The sequence below is a fragment of the Pelophylax lessonae genome (assembly GCF_965119305.1).
Source record: "Pelophylax lessonae genome assembly, chromosome: 6".
NCBI lineage: Eukaryota > Metazoa > Chordata > Amphibia > Anura > Ranidae > Pelophylax > Pelophylax lessonae.
The window spans coordinates 259,438,443-259,454,354 of NC_138773.1; the positions used below are offsets into that span (position 1 = coordinate 259,438,443).

At 41.6% G+C, this 15,912-nt stretch overlaps 1 protein-coding gene across 2 annotated transcripts in view; it reads left to right on the plus strand.

Moving 5' to 3' along the window:
• CERS6 (ceramide synthase 6) overlaps positions 1-15,912 on the plus strand; it is a 320,898-nt gene that overhangs the window by 194,209 nt on the left and 110,777 nt on the right. For both annotated transcript variants that reach the window (XM_082260318.1, XM_082260317.1), the window contains exon 6: positions 5,350-5,442. In XM_082260318.1, coding sequence (XP_082116444.1) covers positions 5,350-5,442 — 93 coding nt within the window. The remainder of the gene's footprint in view (positions 1-5,349; positions 5,443-15,912) is intronic.

Genomic DNA, 15,912 nt, shown 5'->3' on the forward strand with positions numbered 1-15,912 from the left:
CCGGTGCCGCTATTAGGGCACATACACAGAAGTGCCCATGGGCATTGCTCGCCCTTTGGGTCCTGGTGGAGCCCTTTGGCACATCTGTGCATGCGCAAGTGATTTTCCGTGCATGCACAAAAACAGGGAAGGTTTGGGACTTCCCTGGCAGCTGTGTTTGTGTTCGGCTCTGATCGGGTCTCCGATGTAAAAACCCAGAAGCGATGTCATGACATCACTTCCAGGTACTGGCGCCAGATAAAAAAAAAAAAAAAAAAATGACAGCATTCAAAACAGCCAAACTTGGTGTTTTGAATGCTTTGAAGTGGAGAGGTAGAGTTTGGGGTCTCTTAGACCCCAGATCCCTCCATAAAGAGTACCTGTCACTGCCTATTACTGTCACAAGGGATGTTTACATTCCTTGTGACAGCAAAAAAAGTGATCATTTTTTTTTTTTTTTTTAATGGACAGTGTAAGAATAAAAATTAAATAAAATAATTAAGGGGAAAAAAAAGAGCATTTAAAGCGACCCGTCCCTCCAAGGTCACGCACAGAAGCGAACGCATAGGCAAGTCACACCCACGTATGTAAACGGTGTTCAAATCACACATGTGAGGTATCAGGGCAATCGCTAGAGTGAGAGCAATCATTTTATTACTAGATCCCTCTGTAACTCTAAACATGTAACCATTCAATTTTTTTAAAGCGAGCCCTATGGAGTTTTTTAAGTACCGTAGTTTGTCGCCATTCCATGAGTGTGCGCACTTTTATACAAAAAAATGGGCTATTTTTTTTAATTCATTAAAGTGTATCTCTTCCCCAAAAAATTGCATTTGAAAGACCGCTGCGCAAATACCACGTGACAAAATATTGCAACAATCGCCATTTTATTCTCTAAGGTCTCTGCTAAAAAAACATATATAATGTTTGGCAGTTCTAAGTAATTTTCTAGCAACAAATACTGATTTTAACTTGTAAGCAACCTATGTCAGAAAAACGCTTAGGCTCCAAGGAGTTAAGGTTAAAGCCAAGGGGAAAACTACAGCCAGCGAATGAATAGCTTGGTCTATCAAGTGCATTTGAATGTCAGTTTTCATGTTTGTAGTTGATCTTGATGCTGATTTAAAGTACATTTTATCCGGACATGTAAGGGAAAGTTCCATAGATGTTGGCCTATCTAATTCTTGTATTTTGGGGATAGTGATGGCAGTGTCACCCAGCAGAGGGCTTATGTTTGAATTGCAATACAACTTAGTGTGCTTTGGAAGCTTGCATTAAAAAAAAAAAAAATGTTAGCTCAGAGTTTGAAAAGAATATGAACCGACAACATGAAGGATTTTTTTTAAACCCTGGAGGTTCACATCTGTTGCTGAACACTACATAGATATTTGGAAAGCGCTGATCTTTGCAGAGGCCATTTCATGTTTCTGAGCCCCAGCTGTTTAATTCTATTTCAGAAACTATTCTGTGTCCCTAAATGTTGGGTTTAGCGGGCTGCAAATAGTTCCATTAATGACGCTTTACTTAAAGACAAATGGTCACGACCGGAGTTATAAATAATTTAAGCCTGAGTCTTATATAACCATCCAGGATTACTTGTCAAAATGTATATTTTCACCCTAATTTGTCTTCGGAAACTTTGTTTTTTATTATTCTGTTTTAGTCAGATGGTAAATGGTGACATAAAGTCTGAAAGTCGCGGCCATATTAAACTGCAGAAGCAAAAATGTAAATTGACGCACCACAGCACTGCTAATAGTTCCAGATAAGACTTTATTCAGATAAAAGTCAGGGGACAGTCCAAAGAGTAGCCCATATTTCGGGCTATCTTCTTGACTTTCATATAAATGAATATATAGAATAAAGTCGTATGTGGACCGTTTAGCAGTGGTGTGGTGCTTTAACCACTTTACCACCGGAGGATTTTGCTGTCTTACGTCTGGGCCACTTTTTGGGATTCGGCACTGTGCGACTTTAACTGACAATTGCGCGGTCGTGCGACGCTGTACCCAAACGAAATGTACGTCTTTTTTTTCCCACAAACAGAGATTTCTTTTGGTGGTATTTGATCACCTGTGCGATCTTTACTTTTTGCGCTATAAACAAAAAAAGAGCGTAAATTTTAAAAAAAAAAAAATAACAATATTTTTCACATTTTTTATATGAAATCCCCCCCCCCCCCCCAAAAAAAATGTAAAAATCAAAAATTTTTAAAATTTTTGGCCAATTTGTTTTCTGCTACCTATGTTTGGTAAAAAAAAAATGCAATAAGCGTATTTTGATTGGTTTGCGCAAAAGTTATTGCGTTTACTAACTAAGGGAAAGATTTATGTAATTTTTGGTGTTTTTTTTTTTAACGAGTAATGGCGGCGATCTGCGATTTTTTTTGCGTGACTGCGACATTGCGGCGGACAGATCGGACCCCTGACTGACATTTTTGACACTTTTGGGGGTACCAATGACATTACTACAGTAATCAGTGCTATAAATATGCACTGTTACTGTAAAAATTACACTGGCAGTGAAGGGGTTAATTTTTATTGGTGATCAAGGGGTTAATGTATGCCTGGTGCTTACTGACATGTGTGGGGGGAGGTGACTATGTGACACAAGGACAGATCGCAGGTTCAGCTATGCTGAACCCTGCAATCTGACCCTGCCTGTCACTTAGGAGATCCGCCCGCTTTGTTTACACAAGCGGGCGGATCTCCACACTCGATTCCCCGATGATCGGGGAAGAGCAGCGGTGATTGCCGCCGCTTCTCCCCTGGCCCGACTCCCGCTGTGACTGAATACAGCTGGAGCGAGCTCTAGTGAGCAGTGCGGAAGTGGTTAATGTACGTTTTTCTACAAGCCAAGGGGACCGTGGAGATCCTCTGGGGTGTAGAAGCTGCCTGCCCAGGAACCAGAATACTTAAAGAGCAAGTAAACCGTGCCAAATTAAAAAAAAAAACCCTGGAAAGTAAAAGCATAATGTGCTAGTATGCATCCCATACTAGCACACTATGAAATACTTACCTTAGAACGAAGCCCTGCACCACTGTGTTGTGAGCTCTGACAGATGCTTCCATCTTCAACCGGTCTTCCTTCCGGGTTCGCATCCTCCCGCTGTCTGATTGGCAGCGCTGCGATGATGTCGCTCCCACGCATGTGCACAGGAGTCACGGGCCGCGCCACGGAGCTCTCAGAGTGCATGTGCTGGTGACATCACCGGCTGCATGAAGTGTGAATACAGGCGGTCCCTGGGTTACAAACAAGATGGGGACTGTAGCTTTATTCTTAAACTGAATTTGTTTGTAAGTCAGAACAGGTACATTTTTTAAGTTTATCCCCAGCAAAATAATAATTTTTCGTTTTTTTGGATAGCATAGGGAAGGGTTAACACCCCTGTAAGGTTTGTCTCGCTGTCTGTATCCCTGTTCAGAAAATTTCACCTCATTTTCTGTCCCTTTAATATTTGGATTTTTTTTTAATTTTGGGTTGTTGTGGAAACAAGGATTGGTAATAAAGCTTCAGTGGAGACAGCTTTTTCCCATGAGATTTCTTACAGGAGTGAATTTCCCTTCCTAGGGGGAGATTTCTCCTCACTTCCTGTTGTCTCCTTACGTTTGTAAGTGGGAGTCATTTGTAAGTCGGATGTTTGTAACCCGGGGACCGCCTGTATCTCCTAAACTGTAGATTTATGAAATATTCATAGTACCTACAGGTAAGCCTTATTATAGGTACAAGCCTACAGAATAGGTTTACATCCACTTTAAAGCAACATCAATACCAATAATATAACAATAATATAACTCTATGGGTCCAGCGCCATCCTTCCACTTTCCTCAGCTTCTCAAATGCCAGAATTGATGGATTTTTTAAACTTTAGATAAGATAAGTGTAATGGTTAAAAGCTTTTTTGCTTTCTGTGTGCCATTGGGTAGATTTTTCTTAATGTCCGTTCCCAGAAACAGGAAGTGAGAAGAAATCTCTTCATTACCATATTAGGGGTTACCATCTTAGACATCTTCCCTATCCGGGTGATAGTGGCGGGGACACAGACAGCAAAAAAAAAAAAAAAAAAGTGATATTATGATTGACATTCTGATTATTCTCTGTTATGCCTTTTCAGCAAAAAAAAATTGCACTTGCTTGATATAGCCTAAAGGCTTAAAATCCGGCCACTAATGATCGGAGAGATTGTTGTGACATGTTTTGCGTTTAGTGCCGGTGTTCTAAAATTTTGTCGGACCCGTGAAAAAATCGGACCTCGTCACTTCCGGGGACAGAGCATCACAAAAACAGCTGATGGAGTCGTCCATGCGCATGCGCAGAAGACATTTTTTGAGGTTTGGCAACATTATAACAGAGAGCGGACAGCTGACTGAGAGCAGGCGGGGCTGAGGTGCGACGGAAGACACCGCCGCGTCATCTGCAGAGCTGAATAGAGGAGGCGGGACGGAGATGCGGCCGTGTAATAAATTCAGGGCTTAAGCGACTCCTTCTGTTTTATTATCTTTAGTAATTATCGTATTATTTATCCTTAGGATTTCATTACATTTAGTATTTCTTATTTTGTATTATAGAAATACTAAATGTAATGAAATCCTAAGGATAAATAATACGATAATTACTAAAGATAATAAAACAGAAGGAGTCGCTTAAGCCCTGCATTTATTACACGGCCGCACCTCCGTCCCGCCTCCTCTATTCAGCTCTGCAGATGACGTGGCGGTGTCTTCAGTCCCACCTCAGCCCCGCCTCCTCTCAGGCAACTGCCCGCTATGTGTTATAATTTTACCAAACCAAGATAATGTCTTGTGCGCATGCGCACTTGGGACGCCCATCAGCTGTTTCATGACGTAGGGCCACCGGAAGTGACGAGGTCCAATTTTTTCACGGGTCCGACCATATTTTAGAACACCTGTTCACACAAATGCGATGTGGGAACCCTGCAAATCCACTGCAGATTATCGCATCGCACTCAACTCACAGGCAGTTCACACTGCCATATGCGAATCGCTGGGGGTGTCAATAAAAGGTTAACTGCACCCCAGATCAGTTCACATATTGCAGTGTGAACTGTCAGTTTGGACATGAATCTGATCAGATAGGTGTGAACCCCCATGCGATCCAATTCTGGTGCGGACCGAAATAAGGGTCCTGTGCGATTTTGGTCTGAATGTGATGAGATTCGCAGCGACTGCTCTGCATGTGACTTGCAGAGCAGTGCGCTGCAAATCACATGCAATGTCTGACATCGTATATGTGTGAACCGGCACTAAGAGTTCTACTTCTGTTAATACACTTTGTAAATACTTTGCTTTATGCTGTGTTCTGTAACCTTGCATAGCTATTAAAATTAAAACAGTTCTATTTGTTTTTCAGCAACTAACAGCTGACTTGCATTACTACTACATTGTCGAGCTGTCCTTTTACTGGTCTTTGATGTTTTCTCAATTTACAGACATCAAACGAAAGGTAAAAACTCATTTCACCACAAATCCATACATTGTTACATTAAATTGTTGAACTTCCCTTCAATAGAATAGAAAAAGGTACATCATTTTTTTTTCCTATTATGCCAATATGATGGTTCTTTGCCTTGTCCCATTAATCTATTACTTGTCTGTATTTGTTTTCTGCTAACAGCAGATGGGTTTATTGTCATCTTTGCAGCAAAAAATAAGCTCTTGACAGTTTAAATTGTTAGAATTTACATTGTGTTTTATCTCCTGAATGGTTTATGAATATTGTAACTTTTGCTGTTTGTTTGTCTTTGTGGAAATAAACCCCAAAACAAAAATGTAATATATTGCAGTTTACTGATCCCTAGATGTAATGGTTGCTTTAATTTTCTTTTTAGGCTTTTCCCCTTTTATTTTCACCTGGTGATCCAGCCAGTAAGACTGTTTTTTAACTTTTTTTTAAAGTTTAGGCCCCTTTTACACGGGCGCACCACCCGATGGAGTCTGTTCTGCCCAGCGGGGGATCGATCTGCCGATCCCCACTGAGCAGGCGGATGACAGCTCCGTATCCGTTCTGTGTGCAGAGACAGAGCTGTCAGATCCCCACTGTCCTCTATGGGGAGATCGGATGAGAACGGACCGCCTGTCCATTCTCATCTGATCTGATCCGATCCTCCAGACGGATTGAAAATAGGGTTTCCATCCGTCCGGATTTCACGGACAGGATCGGATCGGATAGCAGTGGGTGTCAGCGGAGATGTCTCCGCTGAAACCAGCTGCCCCATAGGGTTGCATGGAGCTTCCGATCAGGTCCGCCTGAAAAGCTGACAGGCAGATCGGATTGCCCGTGTGAACGGGGCCTAAAGTGTTAAGACAAACCAATTACCACTGGCAGGGGTGCTTATAATAGTGATTTTTTTTTTTATTCATTTGTTAAAACCTAAAAAGTGTTAACTGGATTTTAGTTTAATTGTTAATCACTTATTCTTTGTTTTATAGAGCAACATACGTTTTTGAAATAGAGAAAACATTAGAAGCTGTTTGCTTTCAGACAGCCTCTCACTAACTGAATGTAGGGAGCTGCCCAGAGCAAATTGAGAGAAGGGGAGGGGGTTGATTCCCTCCTCTGACTCATTATTCAGCTGTGTGTGCAGTAAAGCCTAAGACATGTGTGAAAATTAGCCTAGAGCTCCATCTACTGGCTGGAAATAGGTAAATATGAAATATCCATATGCAGCATTTCATATTTGTTTAGAAAAAAGAAACAAGTTACATTATTTATTGTATGTCCCACCGATAATAAAGTAAAATGTGTATAAAACACTGTGCATTCCCTTTACATGCGCCTGTAGTTTTATGATGTAGAGATGTGCACTTTATCCACTTCAGCTCTGGAAGGTTTACACCCCCGTCATGACCAGGCCATTTTTTGTGATACGGCACTGCTTTATTTTACCTGACAATTACGCGGTCATGAGACGCTGTACCCAATACACAGGTGAAATACACATAAGGGATCTTTTTACCTGCCAAAGGCATTTCTAGTTTTGAGATTTGCACAACGCAACTCTGTCTGGCAGGGAAAGACTCGTAATCTCTCTCAGCTGCAGTGAAAGTGTAATTCCAAGCTAAGCTTATATCTGCTCTCACTCCCCTTCTAACTTCTATTCTAACTACCCTGAAGAAGGAATATGCTTATACTCACCTATTCGCAGGGTGCTTTGGTCCAATCGTGTGATTGGCTCCCAGTGGCTGGCCTCGGGGGAGAGGAGGGACAGCCTATAGACAGACTATAGTAAACCTATGGGTGATGTCATCACAGGCATTCCAGCCATTGTTGGGGCTCTCTCCTCTCCCCTGAAGCCAGGCTTGGAGAGATCACATGACCGGATGGGATCTCCTAGAGAATAGGTAAATATAAGAATTTTCCTTTTACAGGGTGGTTAGTATAGGAGTTAGAAGGGGAATGGGAGCAAGTTTAAGTTTAGTTAGTTCTAGCAGTGAATTCCACTTTAAGCAACACTTACAGGTATTGTTCCTCCTCCAGCCTGTGACTGGACAGTGAATGGAGAAGCAGCACAATGAAGAGCTCATCTTTCTGTCCCTCTTCTTTTTCCTCCTATCAGCATGCTCCTTGTTTGCACATGAGCACTGTACCTCATCTGTTTGGCTCCTTTTGCTGTTCCTTTCCCGGTGTGAGCTAGCCTATAGAGTGACTAAAACAAAGTGTACTTGCACCACTTGCATTTATAATGTTGATGTGTTCACGAATACAGAGTGAACTGCAATAATTTATGTCTTTTATATCTGCCCAGGGTTCAGCTTTCTATGTGAACCCATCAAAGCAGCAACATGGGCACTGCAATTTCTGACACCTCCTAGACCTTGCTTGTTGTCTGACCTTCACCCCCCTCCTATCTCTCTACATAGCAATCCCAGAACTGTTTGAATGCATGAAGCCAGTGATGGCAAGAAATCCTGAACTGCAGGATGAAAATGATGACCAGGCAGCAATTACTATCTAAATAAGTGGGCAGTACCCAACTTTTAGACTGCCTTTATTTTTAGATGTTTTTCACTTGCTTTTTTAGATGTATGGAAGTATGGAAGTGTAATCAGCTTATCATAAAATAAGTACTGTATATATATATATATATATATATATATATATATACAGTATATATACACCATATATACATTTTTATATACATATACAGTATATATATATATATATATATATATATATATATATATATATATTGTGGGGATTTAGCTCGGTGGCGGGTATGGATGACCCCTTTGGGGGGTGCGTTTACACAGGGAGATAGCCGAGAAGTGGTTGCAAACAACAGTTTGGTTTATTCTTACAATTTACTTCACACAAGTGCAAGCCTCAAAAACATCAAAATAAAAATAAAACACAAAATAAATCCTTGCCACTGTGGGCGGCTACCTTCTCACACACAGGAACCTACCTAAGGAGTCTGTCTCCAACCTACTGTTGGGCAAACTTTGCTGATCCTACAGCAGACACTCAATAGTCCATATATTTTCTCTTCACACAACAGATGTCCATTGAACATGTCCCTTTTCTCTTCACATTGAACATGTCCCTTTGCTTTTCTCTTCACATAGAACACATTCCTTTGTTTGTCTCTTCACATAGCAACCATTTCTTTGCTTGTCTCTTCACATAGCAAACAGTTCATTTATTTCTTCCACATAGAAACAATCCCAGACCTCACCTTGAGTAGTCTTCACACTTTTTACCCTCCTCAGCGCACATCACTTCAGGAGGTCTTCTCCCATGCTCACACAGCGTCGGGAGGCACACATCTGACTGTCCTCCTCTACCCACACGGCGTCAGGAGGCAGCAATCCTTCTCCCAGGCTCACACAGCGTCGGGAGGCACACATCTGACTGTCCTCCTCTCCCCAGCTCACACAGCGTCAGGAGGCAGCAATCCTAATGCCCCGTACACACGTGCAGATTATCTGAAGACTTTTGTCTGCAGACTTACCAAAACCATATAATATGAGGTCAAACCTAAACACTTTCAATTTGTATGCAATCCGACAGGCCCTTGCACTACATAAAAAAGGTAAATCTGAAGACAAAAGTCTTCAGATAATCTGCACGTGTGTACGGGGCATTAGACTTCCTCTGGACAAATTATAGAGGCCTTAATTTCCTCATTCTGAACAGCTGAAGTCTGTTCAACGTCCTTAGACAGTTCTGGCTACCTTTGCAGCCGACACCCTATAGTAATTGGTGAATTTTCTAAAGCAGGTGGAAATGTATCTCCTGTCTGTGACTACATCCACAGATTTACCTGACTTCCTGTCACAATATATATATATATATATATATATATATATATATATATATATACAGTGGAACCTTGGTTTACGAGTACCTTTGTTTACGAGCATTTTGAAAGACGAGCAACATTTTTTTAAAAAATCTGTCTTGGTTTACGAGCACTGTCTTGATATACGAGCAGTTTTATCCACTAAAAGCATGCCATCCCCTCTGTTAATGCCCCTCTGTCACATAACATTATGTGTCCCAGTGCTTCTACTGTATATAAAGATGCCTATATACTGTTTTAGAGTGTTTCCCTGCACTTACTTTGTACGATTCCTGTCCCTCTGTCACTCTCTGCTCTCTGTCCTGTCTGTTTTCCCCGGCGGGAGGGGCCGATCACTCCTCCTGACGTCATCTGAGGAGGAGGGGGAGGAGAGCAACAGAGCAGGGCTGATGAGTCACACAGAGCCAGACAAGCTCTAATACACTATAAATCAGCTGTTATATACAATACAGACACAGGGGCACATAATGTTATCTAACAGAGAATATGGCATACTTATACTGTACAGTTATGTACTTTATATATAATACAGCATATCTTTTTATTTATAACATTAAATGCTTGTGGAACGAATCATCTGAGTTTCAATGCTTTCCTATGGGAAAACTTGCTTTGATATATGAGTGTTTTGGATTACAAGCAAGCTGCTGGAACCAATTATACTCGTAAACCAAGGTTCCACTGGTATATATACTGTATATATATATATATATATATATATAACTGGTCAAATCTTTTAGGCAGGTGTGAACAAATGCTGTAAATTAAGATTGCTTTCAAAAATAGAAGTGTCAACCGTTTATTTTTCATAGATTAACGAAATGTGAACAGAAAAAAAATCCAAATCAAATCAATATTTAGCTGGCCATACATTATACGATTTTCTTATTCAATTTCCTTTAGATTTACCTTAAACTATGTAGTAGAAGAACCTGCCTGATTGCATTCAAATTTAAATTGTTTAGGCTTGACCTCATATTTTATGGTTTTGATCAATCTAAATGAAAATTGTACAATAAAATTGTATAATGTATGGCCAGCCTAAACCTTCAAAACAGAATATTCTTCTAGGTACACTAGAACACAGAAGTTTTTGAAGGCAGGTAGGATGTTCCAAACATCTTGGAGAACTAACCACAGATCCTCTGTGGATGTAGGCTGCCTCAAAACCTTCTGTCTCTTCATGTAATCACAGACAGACTCCATGATGTTGAGATCACGGCTCTGTGGGGGCCAAACCATCACTTCCAGGACTCCTTGTTTTTCTTTACGCTGAAGTTAGTTAATAAGATTGGCTGTATGTTTAGGGTTGTTGTCCTGCTGTAGAGTCACATGCCGCCCTGATGGTATGGAATGATGGAGAAGTATCTGCCTGTATTCGAGGACACCATTGAGCTTGACCAAATTTCCAAATCCATTTGCAAAAATGCAGCCCCAAACTTGCAAGGAACTTCCACCATGCTTCACAGTTGCCTGCAAACACTCATTATTATACCGCTCCCCAGCCCTTCGGCGAACAAACTGCCTCTTGCTACAGCCAAATATTTCACATTTTGACCTATCAGTCCAGAGTAGTGATCGACCGATATAATTTTTTTCAATGCCGATACCGATACTGATATTTTGGTCATTGCATATCGGTATCGGCTGATATGTGCCGATATTTTCACACATGCAAAAAACATTTTTTTTTATTCTTTTTTTTTCTACAGGTACTCCTTGTGGAGGGATCTGGGGGTCTAAAAGACCCCAAACCCCCCTCAGCACCGAAAAGCATTCAAAGCGCCAAGTTTGGCTGTTTTGAATGCTGTCAGTTTTTTTAATTTGGCGCCAAGTACCCGAAAATGATGTCATGACATCACTTCCGGACACCCGGGTCTTCTCTTGGCGGCGGTGGAGGTAGGATGCTTGGGTCTCCCGGTGGGACGGGAGACCCGGGGCAAGCCGCGGAAGGCGGCGGGAGGGGGGAGACATCCCCTCCCGCTCCTTGTAATGACAGCCGAGCGGCTTCTCATCAATACAAGTCAGCCGACCATCAGCTATGGACACCGGTACCGGGGTGATGCCTCTAGCTGCAGGCATCACTCTGGTACAAGCACTTTACCTAAATATCGGCAATATTGGCAAATCAAAAGGCCAATTCCGATATATCGGGGAAAGTGCATATCGGCCCCTTGATTTATCGGTGTTGCCGATAATCGATCGATCACTAGTCCAGAGCACCTGCTGCCATTTTTCTGCACCACCGTGCCTATGTTTTTGTGCATATTTGAGTCGCCTTGTTTCCATGTTGGAGGTATGGCTTTTTAGATGCAATTCGTCCATGAAGACCACTTTTGGCCAGACTTTTCCGGACAGTAGATGGGTTACTGGAGTCCTACTGGTTTCTGTCAGTTCTGTGCTGATGGCACTGCTGGATGTCCTCTGATGTTGAAGAGAAGTAAGCATGATGTGTCTTTCATCTGCTGCAGCAAGTTTCCCTGGCTGACCATTGTTGTGTCTTTGGTCCTCTGCATTGCCCATTTCTTTATGCTTCTTCAAAAGAGCTTGAACAGCACATCATGAAACCTGTTTGAAATCATGAAAACCCATCATAAAATGTTTGCCTGGGAGAGAACATGCTGATGAAGTTTGTGACACCTTGTGTCCTGTTGCTGTGCTCAGTCTTACCATGGTGTATGCCCTGTGACATGAAACTGTCTTACACAACCTCACCTTAGTAGCAGAGTTTGGCTGTTCCCCGCTCAGTTTTAGACCTCCTAAACAGCTGTTTCTGTTTCAGTTAATGACTGTATATACTATATGACCTATATATGAAATTGATGATCATTAACACCTGCTTTTCATAATTGATTAATCATATGCCTGATTCTAATCCTATGAAATCCCTTGCTTTGGTTTAGATTTTTTTCTGTTCGCTCACTCTGCATTTTGTAAATTGATAAAAATAAACAATTATTATATATATTTTTGAAAGAATTATTTTACAGCATTTCTTCACACTTGCTTAAAACTTTTGCACAGTACTGTATGTATACTGTTACATAGTTACATAGTTACATAGTTACATAGTAGGTGAGGTTGAATAAAGACAATAGTCCATCCAGTTCAACCTGTGTAGGTGTGTGTGGCTGTAATCATCTCACATACCCCTGAATGTTCTGATCCTTGAGATGTAAGTCTAAGAGTCTTTTGAAAGCCACCATACTACCCGCAGAAACCACCTCTTGTGGTAGAGAATTCCACAATCTTGTAGCCCTAACAGTAAAGAACCCCCCACGTTGCCTGAGGTTAAAACTCTTCTCCTCTAATCGCATTGTATGTCCTCGAGTCCTCATGCAATCCCTTCGAATGAACAGCTTTTTTTCTAAGCTGGGATCCCCATTAAGAAATTTATAAATTGCTATCATGTCCCCCCTCAGACGTCTCTTCTCCAGGGAGAATAAATCGAGCGATTGTAGACGCTCTTCATAGTCAATGTCCTCCAATCCCCTAATTAGTTTAGTTGCCCTTCTCTGGACTCTCTCCAGCTCCAACACATCCCTCCTGAGGACTGGCGACCAGAACTGGACAGAATACTCCAGATGCGGTCGGACCAGAGTTTTATAAAGTGGAAGGATTATAGTCTTATCTCTGGAATACATCCCTTTCTTTATGCATGCTAATATTCTGCTGGCTTTGGCAGCTGCCGCTTGACATTGCATGATGTTGCCTAATCTATCATCAACCAAGACTCCCAGATCCTTCTCCATTTTTGATTCCCCCAGGGGTTCCCCTCCTAACGTGTATTGTGCTTTTATGTTTTTAGTCCCCAAGTGCAAAACCTTACACTTCTCCACGTTAAACCTCATTTGCCATGTCGTTGCCCACTCTGTAATTTTGTCCAGGTCATTCTGTAGGATATCTGCTTCATGCTGTGCAGTTATTGCCCTGGCCAATTTTGTGTCATCTGCAAAAACTGATAACGCACTACTGATCCTGTCCTCAATGCTGTTTATGAATAAATTGAACAAGGTTGGTCCCAGGACTGAGCCCTGGGGCACCCCGCTTACAACCTCAGACCAGTCTGAGTATGCGCTGTTTATTACCACCCTTTGGACACGCCCTTTAAGCCAATTCCGTATCCAAGAGCAAACTCTGCGGTCGATGCCTGCAGACCTTATTTTATAAATTAAGCGCTTGTGGGGAACTGTATCAAACGCCTTAGCGAAATCCAAGTACACCACATCCACTGGTCTCCCCCTATCTAGCTCACAGCTCACCTCCTCGTAGAATGTTAATAGATTGGTTTGACAAGAACGCCCATTTGTAAACCCGTGCTGATTACTACTGATGATGTTGTTGTCTTTAGCAAACTCTACGATATAGTCCCTTATCATCCCCTCCAGAAGTTTACATACTATTGATGTCAAACTGACAGGCCTCTGGCCCTTTTTGAATATCGGAATCACGTTAGCTTTCTTCCAATCCCCTGGTACATCTCCTGTCCTAATACTGTCAGCAAAGATCAGGAACAGTGGTCTGGATATAACCTTACTGAGTTCCTTGAGTACTCTCGGATGTACGCCATCCGGGCCTGGTGATTTGTTTGTGTTAAGTTTATCCAGCCTTTCCCTGATTTCACCCTCTGTTAGCCATAGTGGCAAGTCCTGTGTATTACTACTAACCATACAGTCATGGTCAGTGTACCCCTCCGTTTCCTGTGTAAAGACTGACGAGAAAAAAGCATTCAGCACGGTTGCTTTTTCAGTGTCCTCTGTAACCATCCTCCCATCATCGCTAATTATGTGTGCAATATGCTCTGCCCTAGTTTTTTTGCTGTTGATATATTTAAAGAATTTCTTTGGGTTTTTTTTACTATCCTCCGCTATTTGTCTGATTTTAGCCATCTTGATTTCGTGTTTACACTTCTTATTTTCCTCCTTGTATTGCTCGAAAGCTGATACTGTGCCCTCTGATTTATATTTCCTGAAGGCCAATTTTTTTCCCCTAATAAGTTTTTTAATGCTACGGTTTAGCCAGCCAGGTTTGGCTTTGTCTCTTCTAAATTTATTTCCCATAGAAATGCACTGCAAGATGCCTTTGCCTAATATGTTCCTAAAGCATTCCCATTTTTCCTCTGTGGTCAGTGATCCCAGGGTTTGGTCCCAGTTTACCCTTTCCATCAAGGAGTATAATTTTGGAAAGTTTGCCCTTCTGAAGTCTAGGGTTCTTATGTTCCCCACTTGCCTTGTTATATTGTTATTTACACTAAATGTGATCATCCTGTGATCGCTAGAGCCCAGGTTGTCCTGGACTACTACCTCCGAGATTAGGTCTGGGTCATTAGTGATCAATAGATCCAGGACTGCATTTTCTCTAGTAGGAGAGTCCACCAACTGTGACATGTAATTATCCTGTAAGGTTTCTGTGAATAGGCGGGCCTTCTGTGAGTGTGTAGTCCCCTCATCCCAGTCAATGTCGGGATAATTGAAGTCCCCTAATATGATGACTGATCCCAATTTTGCCACTTTACTCATTAGTGCTAAGAATTCCAGCTCTACCTCCTCCCCTTGGTTAGGTGGATGACCTAACCAATTGGTCATATACAGTATATACATACTGTATATGACCAATTCTAGTGACACATTCTTTTTTGGTTTTGGACAGAGCTGAGAATGATTAGAATTTCTGCCAGTTCTTTAGTAATCTCTGCATCCCCCCATTTGAGAAAATTCCCCTCATTTCCTGTTCCAGAAGTGGAAGGACAGGAAATGATGGGGAATCACTGAAATGAGAAGGCAATTGAAACATACTGCAAAGTAAAATAGGGAAAGCTTTAAAATGTTGTCAAGTTCCTATTGCCATGTGGGTCTTCTTGTGCTGGTGTCACCTGTTTCCTTTATTCTTATTCTGGTCTCACCAGTGGGGTCACATGCAGCTATGAAAACATGACACACAAAATTGCTTCTGTTATCATTTATTTTTATGTTCTGAAAAATCTAAATTTTCTGCTGAACACATTAAAAAGACCCTAAAAAGGACTGTAAATTAATCATTGCCTGATCAAAAAAGTATCACTTTGTGGTCAATTGTAGTCACGGCATAGAATTTATATTGTGATTTTTTTTTAAACTGGCGATCGATAAGCAGCTCCAGCCTTGTAAAGATTCTGCGGATAGATAGATTAATGTAATTAGAAAGAAAAACTGTGCAGTTAATTGTCATTAGTAATTAAAGCTAAAATTCAGGCAGCTATAAAAGGCACACATCAATACTGCTCTGTATTCATTAATGTGTCCTTAAATACACTGCTCAAAAAATTAGGAACACTTTAAAAACACATCAGATCGCAATGGAGAAAAATATGCTGGATATCTTTACTGATATTGACTGGGTAATGAAAAGGATGCCACATTGTTTGACATTCTCCACGGCGTCTCCAGACCCTTTCACGTTGGTCTCATGTGTTCAGGGTGAACCTGCTCTCATCTGTGAAAACCACAGGGCGCCAGTGGCGGACCTGCCAATTCTGATGTTCGATGGCAAATGCCAATCGAGCTCCATGGTGCCGGGCAGTGAGCAGAGGGCTCACTAGAGGACGTGGGGACCTCAGGCCACCATCATGAAGT